This window comes from Haliaeetus leucocephalus, unplaced genomic scaffold (genome assembly GCF_000737465.1).
Source record: "Haliaeetus leucocephalus isolate CR32 unplaced genomic scaffold, Haliaeetus_leucocephalus-4.0 Scaffold284, whole genome shotgun sequence".
Classification (NCBI taxonomy): Eukaryota; Metazoa; Chordata; class Aves; order Accipitriformes; family Accipitridae; genus Haliaeetus; species Haliaeetus leucocephalus.
In genome coordinates this window covers 195,236-213,143 of record NW_010972720.1, presented here as the reverse complement: position 1 = coordinate 213,143, position 17,908 = coordinate 195,236, and the positions used below count along the sequence as shown (strand labels likewise).

The following is a 17,908-nucleotide window of genomic DNA, read 5'->3' as shown; positions in this document are numbered from 1 at the left end:
TCTCCTTTGTTTCTTTTCATAACCAAACACTTGGATACAAAAAGAACCAAAACTCTCCTCAAACTGTTTTGTACTGTAACTTACAATTTCTAAACCTTAAAGTTTGGGTTATGATTATAAGCTACCAATAGCCCATTGTTAGCACTGGGACATGTTTTAGTTCCTCATTAGAGGTTAATTTGGTTTTCCAGCACTCTTCTTTCCTTCACATGGCTCACATTTCAAGCCTCCATAAACCAGATCATTCAGTCATATGTATTCTAGGCATCAGCTGTTACTAGAGGTGATGATGCTGCACACCACAATTAATAATACCTGTCAGGATGGAGCATGCATGAGTGTGTGCACATGCACACGCGCATGTATGTGTATACATATGATTGTTATATACCTATTTTACTTCATGACCATTTTGTGAAGCAGTAAGAAAATTAGTGAATAACTGGCAAAGAAAAGCAGAAGCTTTCTCCCTCTTCACCTCCTCTCCTTTCCATGAAAGCTAAGAGAAAGCTGCATTTCTCCTAGGAATAACCCTTCACTGCTTTTTCCTAGTGTGTATCCTCATAGCCACACTGCTACTTTACAAACATCACTCAGCTGCTAAGTCTGTTCTCCCTGCAAAGACTGGTAATTCAACCCCTTAAAGTTTAAAACACTTCCCCATTGCTAAAGTACTTTGGTTCAGAGACACTCTTTGGGAATACCCAGATGTTAGATAGAAAATTTTTCTCTTTTATCTTTTTATGTCATAATTAAAACTCTCTCCAAATTCAAGCATATTCAAGCACAACCAGCCACCCTCTTAAAGCAAGGCTCGGACCATATCACTGTCTTCTCTTCTACATGCTGTACTTAGAAACATTAAAGAGAACAACAAACATTCTCAGTCTTTTAGCATCCACTTACTATTCAAGAAACTACCAAAGCATATAATGATGTATAATTGGAAAATGAAGCAGCGAGAGAAAACCTGTAGTTGGAAGAACACTTTTTGCTTGCTGAAATCTAGGACTTCTATCTTGCAAATAGGCTAGAAAAATTCAATGATGTGCCCTTGTTTTTGAGGATCAGCTTTTACTTGCATTTAAGACACTTCACATCTGCCAAGCTAGATTGGCCAAACTAGTGTTTAGTGGCTGGGTGTTATGAAACTCATTATGAGCACAATTTGGGTAATGGAATTTTGTGGGATTTATTCTTTTTCCTTAGTAGCATGCAAATTGCTCATTTTCTGAGAAGGAAGTTTGCTTCAGTTTAAGCTGTGAGACTCTCCTTGCTGGTCTAAATGGAATTTACTGTTTAACTAATAAAGGAATTGATGTAAATGACAGTGTAAAGTATGGAAGGTGTGATAAAGAAACATTGTCTTTAAGGGGGTTTCATATTACCAATGCTCAGCAGAAACACTTTTCTATTTATGGCTTCAATACAAACTCAAAGAGCTAGTGAATCAAGAGATTATTTTTTCATATGATTCTTACCAGGTTCCGTTGCTGATCGTGGCTCTGCATATCACATCATAAGGAGGGGAAACAAACAAGAAAAATAGTATTAGAGATTACATTAAGAAACAACAGTATACTGAAATACTCTAGACAAGTACAGAATCTGTGCAGACACATTACAAAATAAGGAAGACTTAAATTGTCTGTTGGTAGCAGTAGTTTAATTACTACTTCTAGCCACTATAATCACTGAAATGTGAGGAAGAGAGGACTCTATCCAAAACTCAATCCTGACAGGCTAATTTCATGATCTTTCCCCAGCCTTTATCAAAAGTAGCCACTTCAGATTATTGCCTTACTTTTTTGAAGAATTCTGAAGTCTGGAGAATCTTGAATTTCGACACCCTGTCGAAACCACTTAACATGAATGGGAGGGGGTCCTCTGACCCTGCATTCCAATACTACAACTTGTCCCTCAGACGCTGTGGAGTTTTGTAGCTCCTGAAATATAACAATCACAATTCAAATGAACTGGGAGCATTTTACAGTCTTAAAAATACTCTTTTCTTTCCTTTGTATTTCAACTTTATTTTATTGTGTCATTACATTTTTGCAATAGATATTTTCTGCGAGCTGTATTTTCACTCTGATTCAATTTAATATATCAGCTATATAGTTAAAAATGACCGAATAGGTTACCTTCACATACATTCTTAATATGACCAAAGATGGAAAAGGTGTGGAAGTATTTAATTCCTCAGACCATCACAAGCAGATAGTTGCAGCCTGACCTTTCATTTTTCATACTTCTTCCACAAAATGAAATGAAAATTCTGCAACTAGCTACACATCGATTGACTTGGTCCTGAGAGAGTAGCTGTGCTGCTTTCAGGTCAACCTCTAGAATGTGGAGTTGCTTTTCCTCTGAGCCATTTATAACCAACCAAAATTAGATGACACAAATATGATTAGGATATCTTAGCTTGTGTATGGATAACTTCTGAGACAGTATTATGGCTGTAATAAATTCTTACATATATCTGAAAAAATTCAGGAAGAATCTAAACCTTTGATGAAGAACTACAGTGAGAGAGGAGAAGCACAGTACTTTTAATAACAGAATTGACAGGGGAAAGCCACTATTTTTGCCTTTGTTATCCATTTCAAGATTATAAATCAAAGAGTCTTTTTAACTGTACTGGCCGTCTCATTCCCTTTCCAGTTTATTAACAAAGTTTTAGGCCTTGATGCAGCAAAGCATTTGAAGTCAGGCCTAAGATCAGAGTCATCACTAGTTACTATTCATAGATCTCTAGTTAATCAAATATGTAAGAATTTTGTTACATGTAAACCTAAATATCTTCGGGTTGTTCCCTGAAGTTTGTATAGAAAGAAATTTGCATCAGGAAGCTGGGTAACTATATTTTTTGTTGTTCATATCTGGTTCATTTCTTCTGTAATTAAAATTGTTTTGGTTTGTTATGTCCCAACTGGCTTAAGCCAGTTAATAGTGGATTCCAGGGACAAGAGATATGAGGATTTGGAAGTAACAGTGGAGTTTCGATTGCTTTGGTAGTTCCTGAATGAGTGCTGGATTTCTCCTATTTCCCACTCTTACTAGGAAGTTACCTGCCTCCCTACCTTGCAGTAACCACATTCTCTAACCCCTTGCACCTCCGCTATTCACTGTCTTGTGATACCTGCAGTATCAGGGCAGAATTATGAGGGATAGAATCAGACCTTTCCCGACATGTGAAAGGGATATGGTAGAGCCAGGCTAGACAGTTGTGGAGAACAGGGCTTACTCTTACTTATCTCTAGGCAAAACTACTTGCTGTTCCATATTAGCTTTCAGTCAACTGTTTTTCTGAAGTAATAACCAGAAACCTTCTTTTCTTCAGTTTGACTTGAACAAATGGTGACTAAATAATAGAAATAATAGTTACTGCTATGGAAATGACGGTTTGAAGGTAAAATGAAAATCATATTTTCAATTAAAGTTGTTTTTTAGAGATTAGGGAAATATAATATCCTTTTTTTTTTGCTGTTACCTAATTCCCAGTTCTAAAGTTTCATTTGGGATTAATGTGATGATAAATATGGACTTAAATAATTACTTAAGAATTACTGAATAAAAGTTTCCCTTCTAGCAAGTCCATGCCTTACATTTTACAAGACTTCCCAATGAAGAATACCTGAACTGCTTTAACTAACATACCTGCATGGATTTTTTTCTAAAAAAAAAAGTAAAAAGGCCTGTGTTATTTGTTCTTGTCAGTAGATAAATTATTGTGAATGAGGCTTTGTCATGACTATGACATGTAATTGGTGCCTACCTTGTTTTACTTTACAAAGATTTCTCAATGGAGGACAGTCATGGGGATAAGACAAACACATACAGAATATTCATGCAATTCCACTAGTGGTTTTAATAGGGTAGAAGGTGTATGAACTTCGTTGTCGCAGTGGAAAAGTATTTTCTTAGGAAGTCATTAGTACTGAAAAGGATAATGAAAACTGTAAAAGTTTTAACACGATCAAACATTCCTGCATTAGGATATATCAGTTCGATATTTCCTTCTGGACTACAGGAGTGTCATATAAAAGTCATGATGGATAAAACATACCTTTGTAAAAATAGGAGCAGAATAGATAGGCTTAGATCCATCCACACGGTGCAGGTATGATGTAGGGCTTTGAACCTGCAAAGCAATGCAACAATGCTATAAACTGGGAAGAATATTGGTTTCAGTAATTTGGCCTGCATATGCAGTATGCAATAATGCAAACTCTCAAATGCACAGTCTTATTATGGTGTTCTCGTTCTAGCACGCTTCTTCAGTGACATCACTATTTCACATCTGTTATACTTCTGAAATCAAATGCAAGCTTTAGAAGCTTCTATACTTCCCATGAGAATTTTGTATCCGACTGTCTTTGCCTTGAAGTATTTTGAGAGTTTTACTCCTGTTAATATCATTCAAGTAAGTCCTTTGCACTGAAGCATTGTTCCCTCTCCTGTTATTACATCCCTTGACTGATTTAGTAATAATAAATAAAGCCAGGTACCTAAAAGCTTATCAAGGTTAGCTAAAGGATGGGAAAAGAATTTACCATGTACAGTCTAACAGAGAGTTCTATTCTATTTGTATTTTATGATTTATATTCAAACTCTAAGTCATCCACAGTGGCATTAAAATTAGTATAAACTAATGAACATTAATTTTCTACATTTAACTTCTATACAGTAAAACTTAATTTTCTCTAAAAGGCACAGAGAAATTACAGCAATATTTAATTTAATAACAAAATTTAAAACTTTCACTAAAAACTGTTGTAGGCATTCATTTGTATTACATTCTTTTGGAATTGGACCAAGTCATTATTAAGTGATATACTCTGTAATTTTCATCATCACCAGATCTGTCAGCTGCTCACATGCTGTGTTGATATACACTGTGTAAGAATCCATATGTATATTTACTTTTATGCCCCATTCACTAGATACACACTTAATTTTTTAAAATAATTTCTTTATATCAGTTAAAATCAGTTATTTATACAATAATGTAAGTTTATAGTTCAACAATATAATTCCTCAAAATGACAGAGTTTTTCAGGACTTACAAATTTTGAAATAAAATTTTAAATACTTTTACTAATTTAAAAATTGGTGTCTAAAAATACCTGCTGACTGGGCACAGAGATAGGTTGAATTACAGCTGTGGTGACTCCAGACTTTGGTGTAGAAGATCCTATTGTCAAGGAAACAGAGGTGGTTTTCTTCTGGGCCCTGAAAAAAAGAAACAGCAAGCACTTCATAAGGTCTGAAATCAGAATATGTTAGTTTGTAACCAATAAGCCATCTCCTATTCTCCACATCTTTAAATATGTCATTATCAGCTGAAAAGATCAACACTGGAGGAAGCTTGAGTAGAACACAAACTTTGGCTAATTCACACTTTCACACCCAATAAAAAGTACTGATTAAAGACACAAACTAAAATGTTTTTGGTTTCTTTAACTGTAGGCCTCTGCAACTTTTTTTGGAGGCACAGGGCTGGGTGACTACAAATGAAGACTTGGTTAACTTAAAGTTATTCCTGAATATGAAAAGTTGATATCAACAAAAGAATTGTCAGGGTAGGGCCAGACTTCTCTGACAGAACAAGTGCATTAATAAAATTGACAGTTATAATACTACGCATTTATATCACGTGAGAGAAGGAGAAAACACAAGACATACACAAATATACCCCAGATGCTTATTCAGATCTAAAGTTACTGAAGATGTTCCAGCGCCCCTTATTAAGAACATTTGCACAGCATTGTTCTACTTTGCACACTTACTGTGGCATAGCTCCAGATTTTGATTTGAAAATTAAACTTTCACTCTCTGAATCTGTGGAACTGGCACCTGGAAAAGAAAGTATTTTCAATAATCTCATATCCTTTTACTGATTTATTTAATGTTTACATTACAAAGAAAAAACTGTGCTACTATTGCATTTCACTTCAAGAGTTTAGAACTCTCTGTAATAAACTACTGTAGTTTTTCTTACCTGATAAAAGTTTGTAACTAAGTACTTTAGACAGTTACAAAAATCATAACCATGCCAATTTAATTGCAAAATGTTTTCCCTAAGCTTTTAGCTGTCCTCCTTCATATTGAAGCAAATACGGCCAAAAAAGAAAAAAAAAAGGTGACTGCTACTACTCTACTGGAAACATATAGTTTTATTTACTTGAATGTTAAAACTTAAAGCATAAGCAATATAAACATATGGCTTATACACAGATAACAAATCTTCAACCTTATGCGAGAGCAACTCAGTATAGCAAGACATTTTCAGACAAAACTTGCTACTCACAATCTCCACAGTTCAGACTATTTATATTAACCTATACATAACATTTATGTACTGTTATTTCTTGCCAGTGGAAGTCTTGATATAATATATGTGTTTAGCAATACCCTAAACTCATTAGAAGAAAAAAATACGAAAGCATTTATTCCCTTTGTCTTAAATTTTCTTAATAACTGGTACTTTGCACAACATTTATTCTAGACATTTATGCAGTACATACTATTCCTCAAAGGATTTGTGCATACACATGCGTAGCTGTATTTGTAATACAAGTCATAAGAAATTCATAATCAATATGCATAGTATAACACAGACTGATTCCAGTGAAAGAAAGTTTGGACTGAGGCACCTGAGCACCCTATTTATTTACAAAGTTTAGACTACAAAAATCAAAGCAACAAGTAGCACAGGAAAGGTAAGAGAGAAGCAATGTCAAGTGAGCAAAGTGTGCCTACATCGAAGTATTTCTCTTGAGCAAAAGATAACCAGGTCTTGTGTGGCTGGGCCTGCTGCACAGAAGAAAGTATGAGGCATCAGTGTCATCAAGACTATTAATGTGCAAAGCAATGCTGGTGTGACAATCTGGTTTCCTTAAAGATCACAGGGGAGGAGCCTAACAACTTGTACAATTCTCTCTCTCTCAAAGTACATGTTGTAATACTTCAACATAGCACTTCCACATAGTAAGACTTTGCCAAATCTCAAAAAAGGAATTGTTTTAGTCCCTGTATCTCTCTACCCAGCTGTTTCTTTTTTAGTGTTGCTTCTGTTATTATAACTTCACACAGTAGTATATTTGTACGATACCCGAGTATTTCTGAAATCATGCTTACTTCTGTAAAGAAAAGTCTTACTAGAATCCGTAAGATTCAGAAATGTCTTGCTGATTTTGCTATTACATCCCAATGTGGGATAAAATAGTTCATAAAAAAACATATGAAAGAAACCCTATAAATGCACATCTGTCGTGATTTAGTGAATTTCTAGTGAAAAGTTTATTGCTTTGTTAATCAAAAGCTATTTAATCATTTTGGTATGGTATTATTCAGATTTGTTATGAGTATTTCTTATATTAATTTGTCTTATGCTTTCAATTAACCATTTAAAATCATATTAATGAGTTACTAAACTGGTAAAAGAATGCATATTACCAAAATGTTTGAAAGATGCATGAATTAAAATAAAAATCAGTATTCAATTAGTAGAATCATGACTAAAATATAGTCCTCCACTAAAAAATTAATTTAATAATTTTACTCATGGTCAAATCATTAACTTTCCTCAGAGAAAATAATACTTGAATTATGACTAATTTTGAAGTCAAGAAATATTTTTACAATTACTAACAGTTGATTCTGGACAAAACCAGTATGACTGACTTTTAACCTGACTTAAAGTCAGTGTACCAAATATGAAGAATTACAATACATTTACCCATGCCTGAAGGACACTCATTTGGGGCAGCTACATTTAATTGCATTGGGAAGAAGTTCAGAACTGAGACAGGGGATTACTGCTATCATGAAAATCATTATTGATATCACCAGTCAAACCTTTGATTTACAGGGGGTACTACTTAAAAGCTAACCATATGCCAAAAACTCTGCTTGTTCCTCCTTTTCCATTCTTTATCTTACTTGTACCCTAAAATAATAACAATCTATCCACTGATTCTTGGGACATTCCTTGAAATACCTGAATTATTATGAAGTGATGTTCAAAATGTGTTGCATTAAAGGGAAGTAGAGGCACACCATGAAAATACCACCAAAGCAAACGTAATCTTAACATACAGAAGCAAAAGTAAACTTCAGCTTAATTATCTTTTCCTGTGTCTCTTACCTTCAATGAATATTTCAGCTGATGTACTATCTGAACCAATGGAATTTGAAGCCAGACAAGTATAGCGTCCAGTATCGTCTTCAAAGGCTTCTGCTATAATTAGTGAATGAAGTCCTCCACTTCCAGAACGGATCTGAATGTCAGGGGTATTCTGGAGTTCTTTTCCTTCACAGAACCATCTGCAGCCCACATAAATTTAGAAAGACAAAAAGAAAAAAAGAACTCATCAGGCTCATCGCACAGAAGACATTATACTCTGCTGCAAAAACCTAAATTGCTACTGAAATCAGCACATGGTGCTTTGAAGTGTTTTTTGATGGCATTCGCAAAGAAATACCTTACTGGAATAAACTTTGTTTAAAAGGTAGTGAGACATTTCTGAATGCTAAGAAAATTGTACACGTGTACAATTTAAAGCTATTCTGTGTCCTGTTTTGGTAGAATTAATGTTTTCTGCATATCTTACATACTGGCTTGTTTTGACCACAGTCTAATCCATTTCAATTTAAGTTGCTACTCCCTTCTTCCTCATACTCACTGATTTTCCACGCAGGATGTTTGACTTCTGTCTATCATGCCCAGTCAACCTAATATAATGCCATGGTATGGGTTCCATATTGCTAAACTTTAAATAGGTTTACTCCTGTCTCAGATCAGGAACATGAACAGGTTCATGTTCATTATATGTATATAATACCTATACAAAATACAATACCAAAAAGGTATGCCCCAACAAAAGGGCTGGGTTTAGGTACAGGCAAAACAGACACTTATTGGGAGTGACTTATTACTAGGTAAAAGCACAGCCTATTTTGTTTACACTGGGTCAGTCAAGCATTTTCCAGTGCACGCTGCCTGAAGAGCTGGTCCATGTTCTCAGTCTGCATTGCTTCCATGAAGGTACCAGCTCCCATTTTTTTTTTGATTCCCTCATACCAGGTAGTCCTATTCTCATAGGCTACCCCCTGAATTATTCATATCTCTAGCAGCCAGCAAGTATGAGAAATGGATAATTCTTTTTTTTTTTAATAGGGGCTGCTATGCATTTTTGTGAGGGACGGTAGATGGGTGAGTCACTAAAGGAAGATCATTAGGGAACAGACTTCCCTCCATTCTCAAATTTTCACTATGTTCTGGAAACAAATTTTGCCACGTCCTTCTGAGCTGCAGTCCCACAAATTCACTCTGCTCTTTATCATTCTTCCTTCCTTTCCCCTCAGCCCATAATCCTAATCTGTGTTTTTCCGTGTTCTCTCTTTGCCCTCCTTTCCCTCTTCTTCCTCTGTCACCACAGAATTCAAATCTTGTGGTGAGGATAAAGACAAAGTGAGTAATTCTTGACAGCAAGCTTCAAAAGTGATCTTTCATTCTCTTCCCCCCATACACTTTTAGTTTCCTACTGTAGTAAAGATTAAAAAAAAATATATATATATATAACCACAGAAATTTATGGAGAGTCAATTCAGATTAAAACATGATGGTATTTTCAAAAAATAATTTTTAAAGACTTAACATCTGCCACCAAAAAAATTTGATATTTTCCCTGTAGTTTGCACATGTTTATGAGAGAACTTCTGCAGTTACATTACAGTAATACTTAAACTTCTTAAGCTTTTTTTCCCTCCCTATCAGATTAGTTTCCCCTGCCCCCCAAAACCAAAGTAACCCCAAGGAGTTATAGACCTCCCCCTACCTATTTAGGAAAAGCATGCAGCACTACAGGATGACAGATACCACACAATAACAATCAGAGAGGAGTCTTTAGAAATAAACTGCCTCACTCTTATTGCTCTTTTTTCTTTTTAGTAAACTACATGTAATTAACAGAAATAAAAATTATCTTACAAAATCTTCTTCTGAAAATATTAGATTGTAAAACTTGACATTTTATGCTTATTTCAGAATGCAGAGTTAAGGAACCTAATAGATTTACACATAAGACAATTCCCCTTAATAACACCCAGAACTGTGGGCAAGCCCTCTGTGTTTATGAACAATAGATCTTTTATTCCTGAAGGCAAAAAAATGTTGATAGTAGCATTAAAACCATATGTAATTGTCTTCTGTAATTAAAAGACTAACGTTAAAGTTCCTTTTCTGTCTTCTGTTGTGCCCAGACAGTGCACACAGAAAGTATCATTTTTGGAAGAACTAACAAACTTCAATTTGTTTACTCAGTAGACCCCTTTGGCCTACTTTTACAACTATTGGGCTTGGAGACAAATCTATTCTGTCAGTTCAACTGCCAAAATTAACTTTTCTCTTCCCCGTCTTGCCTCCTTTCCTCTCTTGTCACAAGTCCTCCCTTCTCCCTGTGTGAGGACCTCTGCTACTATTTTTTGCTTATTAGACCTTCAGAGTCCTAACCTCTGTGCAGCCTTTCCTAAGTTACATTTTAAACGATATGCACAAGAGAGATGTTAATTCAATTTCTAGACAATCACAGACAAGAACCTGTAATATGAGGCTCTACTTAACCATTAGTTCTATTTTTCTTTCCTTTCCAGAAACATCCTGCAAAGGAAAACCTCCCCTCCAAGCCTAATTATTTTCTCAGATAGATCCTGGTTTAGTTTCATGCAAATTGTATGGCTTTCTACTGTCTCCCAAAGTCCATGCTCACACAGTGTTTAAGAAACTGCGATAAGCATATGAGCCTAAAATAAAAAATCCATTTATATTTTTTTGTCAGATGACATTAATAAGCAAACTGTTTTCTTAGGAGGATGAGTTCTACGCTGTCCCTTGATTCATGAATAGACATAGTCAGCCTCAAGTACTGGGAGCTATTCCTCAACATTGGTTGGGACTGAGAGTCATTGCATCACATCAGTGACATACCACTGAAAACGAGTCCTGACCTGCTACATCAGGCACTGTCTGCCACAGAGAAAAACACATAAGCAATTCAATACAGAATTACCTCAGCCATCATTAAGGTGATGTTTGATGAATGGGAAACAGGCCTGGTGTGGGACTGCACTGTTTATTGTGGAAAGAATTCACCTTCACAATAGGCAAGAGCAGAGTTATTTGAAATGAAGAACACTGGAATAGACTTAGTTACATTCTCTTTCCTTTTCTATCTACATGCTGATAAAAGGAGAGGATTAATTAACATTAATTTCTTTTGGAGATTACATAAAATTAAGTGAATGAGAAAATACTCAACTGAAATACTTACCCTGCAATAACTTGCTAACCACCAGTTCAGTTCAAGAGAGTTTGTGAATTTAAAAAAAGGGTCAGTTAATAAAAATAAATTAAGTATTTTTTTCCCAAACACAGACTGAATTTTAGTTTTCTATCTTTTATATTGTATGGGCTATTATAAAGCACAAAACTGCTATCTACAGGCCTCATCAGCCTTACTGCCATTACACTTGGAATAGTCATGGTAAGAGGATTTTCTGCTCCTAAGGACTGAAAAAGATTCAAAGACAAATCTTTGAAGCATTCTCTCTTTCTGCAAAGGGATCACCGAAGCAAGCAACAAATCACTATCAAAGGGAGACTGAGCCAAAGAAACAAGGAGGACTCATGGCTAGACACAGAAAAACAGCCACAAAGCAAGTCTTACAATAAAATTCCAGCTTCATACTAACTAGGGCAGCATTAACTCATGTCCAGTCTATTCCAGCCTACTGATCCTCTTGGGAATAAGAGGATTACTACCTAGCTGTGAGAAGGCAATAATACTTCTGGAGAGCCAAAATACCTCAAACCAAACCAAAATCAAAAGACACTGGAAGTACCACAAAGGAACAAACGCACTGCAGATGCTTTGCTTAAAAGAAAATTCCCTGTATAGAGAACATTGGTTTAAAAAGACTTCTGTGTCACAGGTTCTAGATACCAAGTACAAAAATTATCTGCTCATTTCCCTATCCCTTTGTTGTAGGTTCTCAATATTGTATGAAGTGTGCAGATAGAAACAAAACAGGCAGAGACACCAACAAAATGTTTTGCATATGTGTGTACATATCAGTACACAGAATAAGAACTCAAGCTTGCATCCTAGGTGCATTCCTGCAGGCCATGCTAGCATTCATGTGAATTTGTAGAGAACTGTTCCCTTGAAAGAGAACAGAAACTGCTGTAAGATGTCAGATAAAGGCTGGCAAAAAAAAAAAAAATCAAATAAAAGGAATATACATTTTATACAACTGGAATTCATTTTATTAGTCATTAAGTATCTTGCTAAATTTCAAATTACACTGAATTTCTCTGTTCTTTCCTACTTTCTTCTTCATTCTCTTCCCTCCATTTCTCTTCCTGCCTGCATTTCCACTGTACCACTCTTTGCCTTGCCCCTTCTCCAGCAATGCTTAGTTTTCACCTACATTGTATGTACTGTATGTTAAAACGATAGCAATTAAATATTTAATGCAGACGCTGAAACACAATCACTAGACTGGAAAGTCAATACTCCAAGGAAGCAAACCAGAGGTATTTTGGTAGCAGGGGAACAATGATTAAGATACTCGCTTTTCACGCTTCAAAGCCTGCTTTGCTTTTCCACTGGCTACATTATTGTATGACAGCAAAACTAGAACAGCAAACAAAAAAGGACAGTCAGATGCCAGGTGATCAGCAGTTCATGCACACTGACATCAAGTAGCAATTCACAAAATGTGTCTTTCTTTTTCACTCTTCTTTTCTTTATGCCCTCACACCCCTCCATGCATGGAAATAAATATAAGCACGTGTGTCTGGGATTTTAATGACTGTGAACAAAATATAAACAGAGTTGAACAGTACACTGACTGAATAAGCACCAGGGCCTTAACAAAAACAGTTCAAGGTTGTCTCTAATGCATAATCCTGCTGGAACTTGTGTTTTTTGAGAGTCACTGAGGAATAGAGAGGTTTTCCTTTCTGCATACTCTTAAAAGTTAATTTAAAATGGCAGCTGAAGTGAAACTTTAAGATATAGCCTTAGGGAAGAATTATAATAGGGAACTCTGACCACTACAAAAAGTGCAGAGAGATAAGCTGTAAATTAAAAAGTAATTTTATCCTTAGCAGTGTTAAGTATGTCCAGCAAGAAAAGTTAAAACGAAATACTCTGACATTCCTGTACTGGCAGAGTCAGCGTTTCCATCACAATACTGTGTAACTTCCATTGTGTTTTTTCTCCGTTGAAGTTAAGCAGTCCAACACTTCCAGACTGTAAAACATTACTACTTAAAGAATTTAACTTGATTTTTAAAAGAAATCAACTTTGCCATGTAAGATTTGGAGTACTCTGCAGTAATCAGATTATTCAGATGCTTATGTTCTTTGCACACTGCTCAATTTTTGTGCAATATACAATTACATTATTTGTATAGGCAATTCATAAAAGAGTTACCAATACTAACATACGTATTTTATATATTTATATTTTGTAATCTTAAAAGAAAATGAAGATCTGAATATAGACACTGATGCTTTGCCTGAACCTCCAGTTAAGCAATTAAAAAGATGTCTCTATATACTGAAAACCACAGAAGCCAATTTTATAGTAAAAAGCATGTTACATTATAAACAGTACACATTACAAACTTACTCAGAATGTAACTGATTCTTCCGGTGTTGCACAGCATTCTCCAAGCTCTCACAAACTTCAATGAGGACTTCACATCCAGCTGAGTAAATTGCATGATTAGGTACTAGGGGACCAAAACTGTCCTCTCAAAGTGTAAAAATATGGCAAGAGAATACCAAAATGGCTGTGTTTTCAAGACACTCATCAACTTTCCCTACAAGTTAATTCTGCTCCCTCTGAACTCAAGCTGTGCATAACGCTCTGTGCAAGGACGCAAAGAGGAGGGGGTGCAGAAGGTAACAGATGTGACCAGCTGAGCCATGGGCTACAAAGCTTCCAAGAACAGTGAGCAATGGCCTCTGTCACTGTTTGCAGGTTGCAGTGACTCCAGAGATAATTTTTTTAGCTTATTCCTGTCATTAGGAAAATTCCTTCCCTACATTCTTGTGTAGGTTTTCCAAGTCTCTGTTCATTTTACCTGTAGGACAAGGATTCTGCTCTGCTTCAACATTTCAGCTGGGGAAATAAACTGAAAGTTAGCTTGAGCTTTTGACAGCTCCAGACAAGATATTCAGAGTTACAGCAGAGATCCTGTCTGTAGCTCATGTCATTCTCTCCAAGTACTGTAATGTTCCACAGTCTCACACAGGTGTGTACAGTTAATTACAAAAGAAAAACAGTATTGCCAAACTTGATTAAAAACTAATTGTTCTGTCTTAAAATCACAGGATTAGCTTAAAAGTTCTTTTTTTTTTTTTTAAGATTGTATCTTGTCTCTGTCTTTGCAATTTTTTACCTCATTTTATAGCTTTTAATTATAGAAGCTTTTAAAAAATATATTTATGATGGAGGGGTTTAATTACCTGAATGATAGAGATATTCACACAAGAAAACACAAAATTTATGCTAGAAAGTGTGAAAATTGAACACAACACTGAGCAAAGATTTATAATTGTCTAACTTGCCATACACCAAATCTTTTAGAGAACACATTTTTTACTTTTTAGATTAAGAGAATTTTAAATAATTTTCTTGACAGTTACCTTTGCTTATTTTGCATTTCTTTGGCAGTGGTATAATGCATGCTACTGACTTCAAGTCTGTTATTGCTAAATTATTCTTAGGCACAGTAAGAATTTTTGCCACAAAATGTATTTTTCTTAAGTTACGGAACTTACTGAAATTTACTCCTACTACAAATTTAGTCCTGAGGCAACTACCTCCTATTTCCTAAGGCCCTTCTGCTTTACCTCAGCTTTTTGTTACAAGTTATTTTTAATGGAGAACCCTAGTCAAAACAATCATGTGCATTATAATATGAGCTAAATGAGTAAAGATATTTGCAATAGCGACTAAATCTCTTGGTAATTCTCCACCGAATTAAAGGTTCAAGACAAATTTGTCCTGAAATACAAATCCTTAATTTTTTCCTTTTTCCTTTTTTTTTTAAAGATGTGACCTTGATGTGGGAGCAGTATAAACAGTAACTTAAATAATAAAGTTGTTTTTTTTTTTTACATTTATCATAATTTGACTATTTATGGAGAACAATGAGGTAATAAAACAAAAACATTATAATTTAGTAAAATTTCATAGTTATAAATTGCACATGTCTCTGTTAATGCTGCATTCTTATAAAAGCCTAGAAGATATGCATGATGTGATGCAGTAATGAAATATCTGGATGTAAAGGAAAAAATGGTGTGATTTAAAGAACAAAACTGAATTACATTCCATGTCTATAATGAAGAAGTTTAATGCTAGTTTTTTTCTTTATAAAAACCAGAGATAGTATATAGAAAAGAGGTACCTGCTGTATGACTTATTTGGATATGTAATACAAAGCTATTTATCTGTGATTAGTAAACATCTCTGTCATAACAGGCTGTGCAGGAAATTAAGGTAATGTTCACTACTGGCTACTCATTTCCTGCAGAAGTAACTTTTTTTAAAACTGGATGTGTTCACTATTTTTTTTAGAACTGTGATTCTAAAAAAAATATCTAAATATTTACTAAAAGAACAATGAAAAGCATCTAGCACCTTTCTTGTTGAACTGGCTTCAAAGCCTCATAGGTACATTTATGACATATGACAAAGAAACCAGGGAAGTGACTCTTGTTGAGAGTGCTGTGGTATTGGGGCAAATGATATTTCACAAATGCACGCAATGGTATCCAAATGAGATACTACATTTCAGGTAATCTTCTTTCATCATGCAGAACAAAGACATCTGTGCAGCTGTATTTATTCAGTAAGAACAGCAAGGAGATCATATTTCTTTAACCGGCCAAAAGAGCAGTCAATATTAAAGGCAAAACCTGTTTGTAATAAACCTTCTCTAACCAGAATGACAAATATCTTATGCCCATAAAGCAATTTCTTCTAAAAAAACATTGCTTATGTTACAGTCTGCTGTCATATATGAAATAACAGACAGACTGGTGAATTGTATGCTGAATAACTTGTTTTCCATTTCTGAAGCCCAAGGTTTAAATCCTCATAACCTATTTGGATTTATCTTTGCCCTTTGCCCCAGAAGATTTGTCTTTTTTCCTTATCTTTGCCCATCACCAAAACACAAAGTACCTTATTACTCTTGAACCTAACTGCATGTTTTCTGAAGACAAAAACATTGACCAGGTGTAGGTGTAATCCATAGATTTCACAATTTCAGAAACCTTACGCAGAACTTTCTTTTCCATATTTGGGCACAAGCCTGTGCTATAAATGTGTCACTTTCAGAAGCAGCAATTTAACTGACAAATAGATGTGGATAGATAATTCAGTTCATTCTAGATTTGGGTAATCATCAGATCAAGAAAGAGAGAAAATACTGTGCAATTAAGGACCAATTATGTAGTGCAAACTGTTAATCAACTTTTACAACAAGCATGTTGATTATTTGCCACACGTACAGGTAGTTATTAAAAATTAACAATGCTTTCTCATTTCATTGAGTAACTTCTATAACTAGTGAATTTGGGCACATATAAATTTACAAATTATGTGTCCATTTTGGTATATGTAAATAAAAAGCATGAATAAAATCCAAGAATAATTTATATGCAATTTAAAATACAAAGGTTTCCATACTTTTATCTGTAAGACATTTTTGAGGGCTGTTGGACTCATTAGATAACTGCAGGTTAATTTAATGAGATTCTTTATAGCAGTCATTTTCTTCAGAAAATTCAGAAATCTTATTGCAGAACAAGTTATTAACAATATCTAATGTAACAATTGCCCTACATCATCCCTTCTTGGACGGTTTCTTCACACCTTACTATTTTCTGGAGCATTATTTTGTACCTGACATTTTCGAGTCTATAGGAGGATATTTTATATATATCTCCTACTTGACTAAACTTGGCTTCCTGGCACATATATGGGTGCTACCACCACTTACAACTGAACCATAAATCTGAGATATATCTCCTAAAGTGGCTTTTGAGATGAAGTGCAGTCTGTGCAAAGACGGATAGAGCTTCTTTGCAGGTACCTAAGAAGTAACTCGGCTGCCTCACAGGTTAGCCAGACTGAGGAAAAATAAATCCAAATAATCAAAGGGAAAACTACTACTCTCCTCAAAAGTCAGAATAGGCACCTTCTGGCACAACTGAAGAGTCAAAAGAACTCTTTGCTCCACTACAGTTACAGTTCTGCATTTCGATAATGAAAGCAATCACTCAACAACTTGCATGGCTGTGTTTGACAATATATCATTTTTTCAAGCTCTCATTGTGTGTTGAAATAGAAAAAAACTTCCCTCAGAACAAAACCAATACTGCCTCTCAACAAAATACCTTCAACTTCAGGAGGCTAAGCTGTTAAAAGTCAAGACTGAAAAATCTCTTCCCTTCTCTTAAAATTATTTTCCTCAGATATAAGACCCCAAAATTTAATCACAAATGCCTGCAAATATTAGTGGAAAAAAGAGAGACTGGACTGGAAATATAAGCAAGCTGCAATAACCCAAGAGTTATTTATGTTGGTTTTTTTTTTGTATACATATTATATACATATGTTTTCTCAATATCATTAAATACGAGATATGGCAAAATAATTGAACAGTTGCAAATTCCCACTTGTTCTTAGCCCCCAAATTACACTGCTTAGGTTTGGAAAATGATTGTTTGTTTCATAAATACATCAGTAAAACCATCTGTAACCTCTCTGGGCTTCAGAGTTTAAAAAAAAAAGAAAAAAAAAAAAAAGAAAAA

The 17,908-nt window shown here is 35.0% G+C and overlaps 1 protein-coding gene across 2 annotated transcripts in view; it reads right to left on the bottom strand.

Moving 5' to 3' along the window:
• Nucleotides 1-17,908, bottom strand: part of PALLD (palladin, cytoskeletal associated protein) — a 215,056-nt gene that overhangs the window by 127,046 nt on the left and 70,102 nt on the right. For both annotated transcript variants that reach the window (XM_010569939.1, XM_010569938.1), the window contains 6 exons: nucleotides 8,156-8,334; nucleotides 5,796-5,862; nucleotides 5,133-5,238; nucleotides 4,073-4,147; nucleotides 1,805-1,946; nucleotides 1,482-1,505 (listed from right to left, as the gene is read on the bottom strand). In XM_010569939.1, coding sequence (XP_010568241.1) covers nucleotides 1,482-1,505; nucleotides 1,805-1,946; nucleotides 4,073-4,147; nucleotides 5,133-5,238; nucleotides 5,796-5,862; nucleotides 8,156-8,334 — 593 coding nt within the window. The remainder of the gene's footprint in view (nucleotides 1-1,481; nucleotides 1,506-1,804; nucleotides 1,947-4,072; nucleotides 4,148-5,132; nucleotides 5,239-5,795; nucleotides 5,863-8,155; nucleotides 8,335-17,908) is intronic.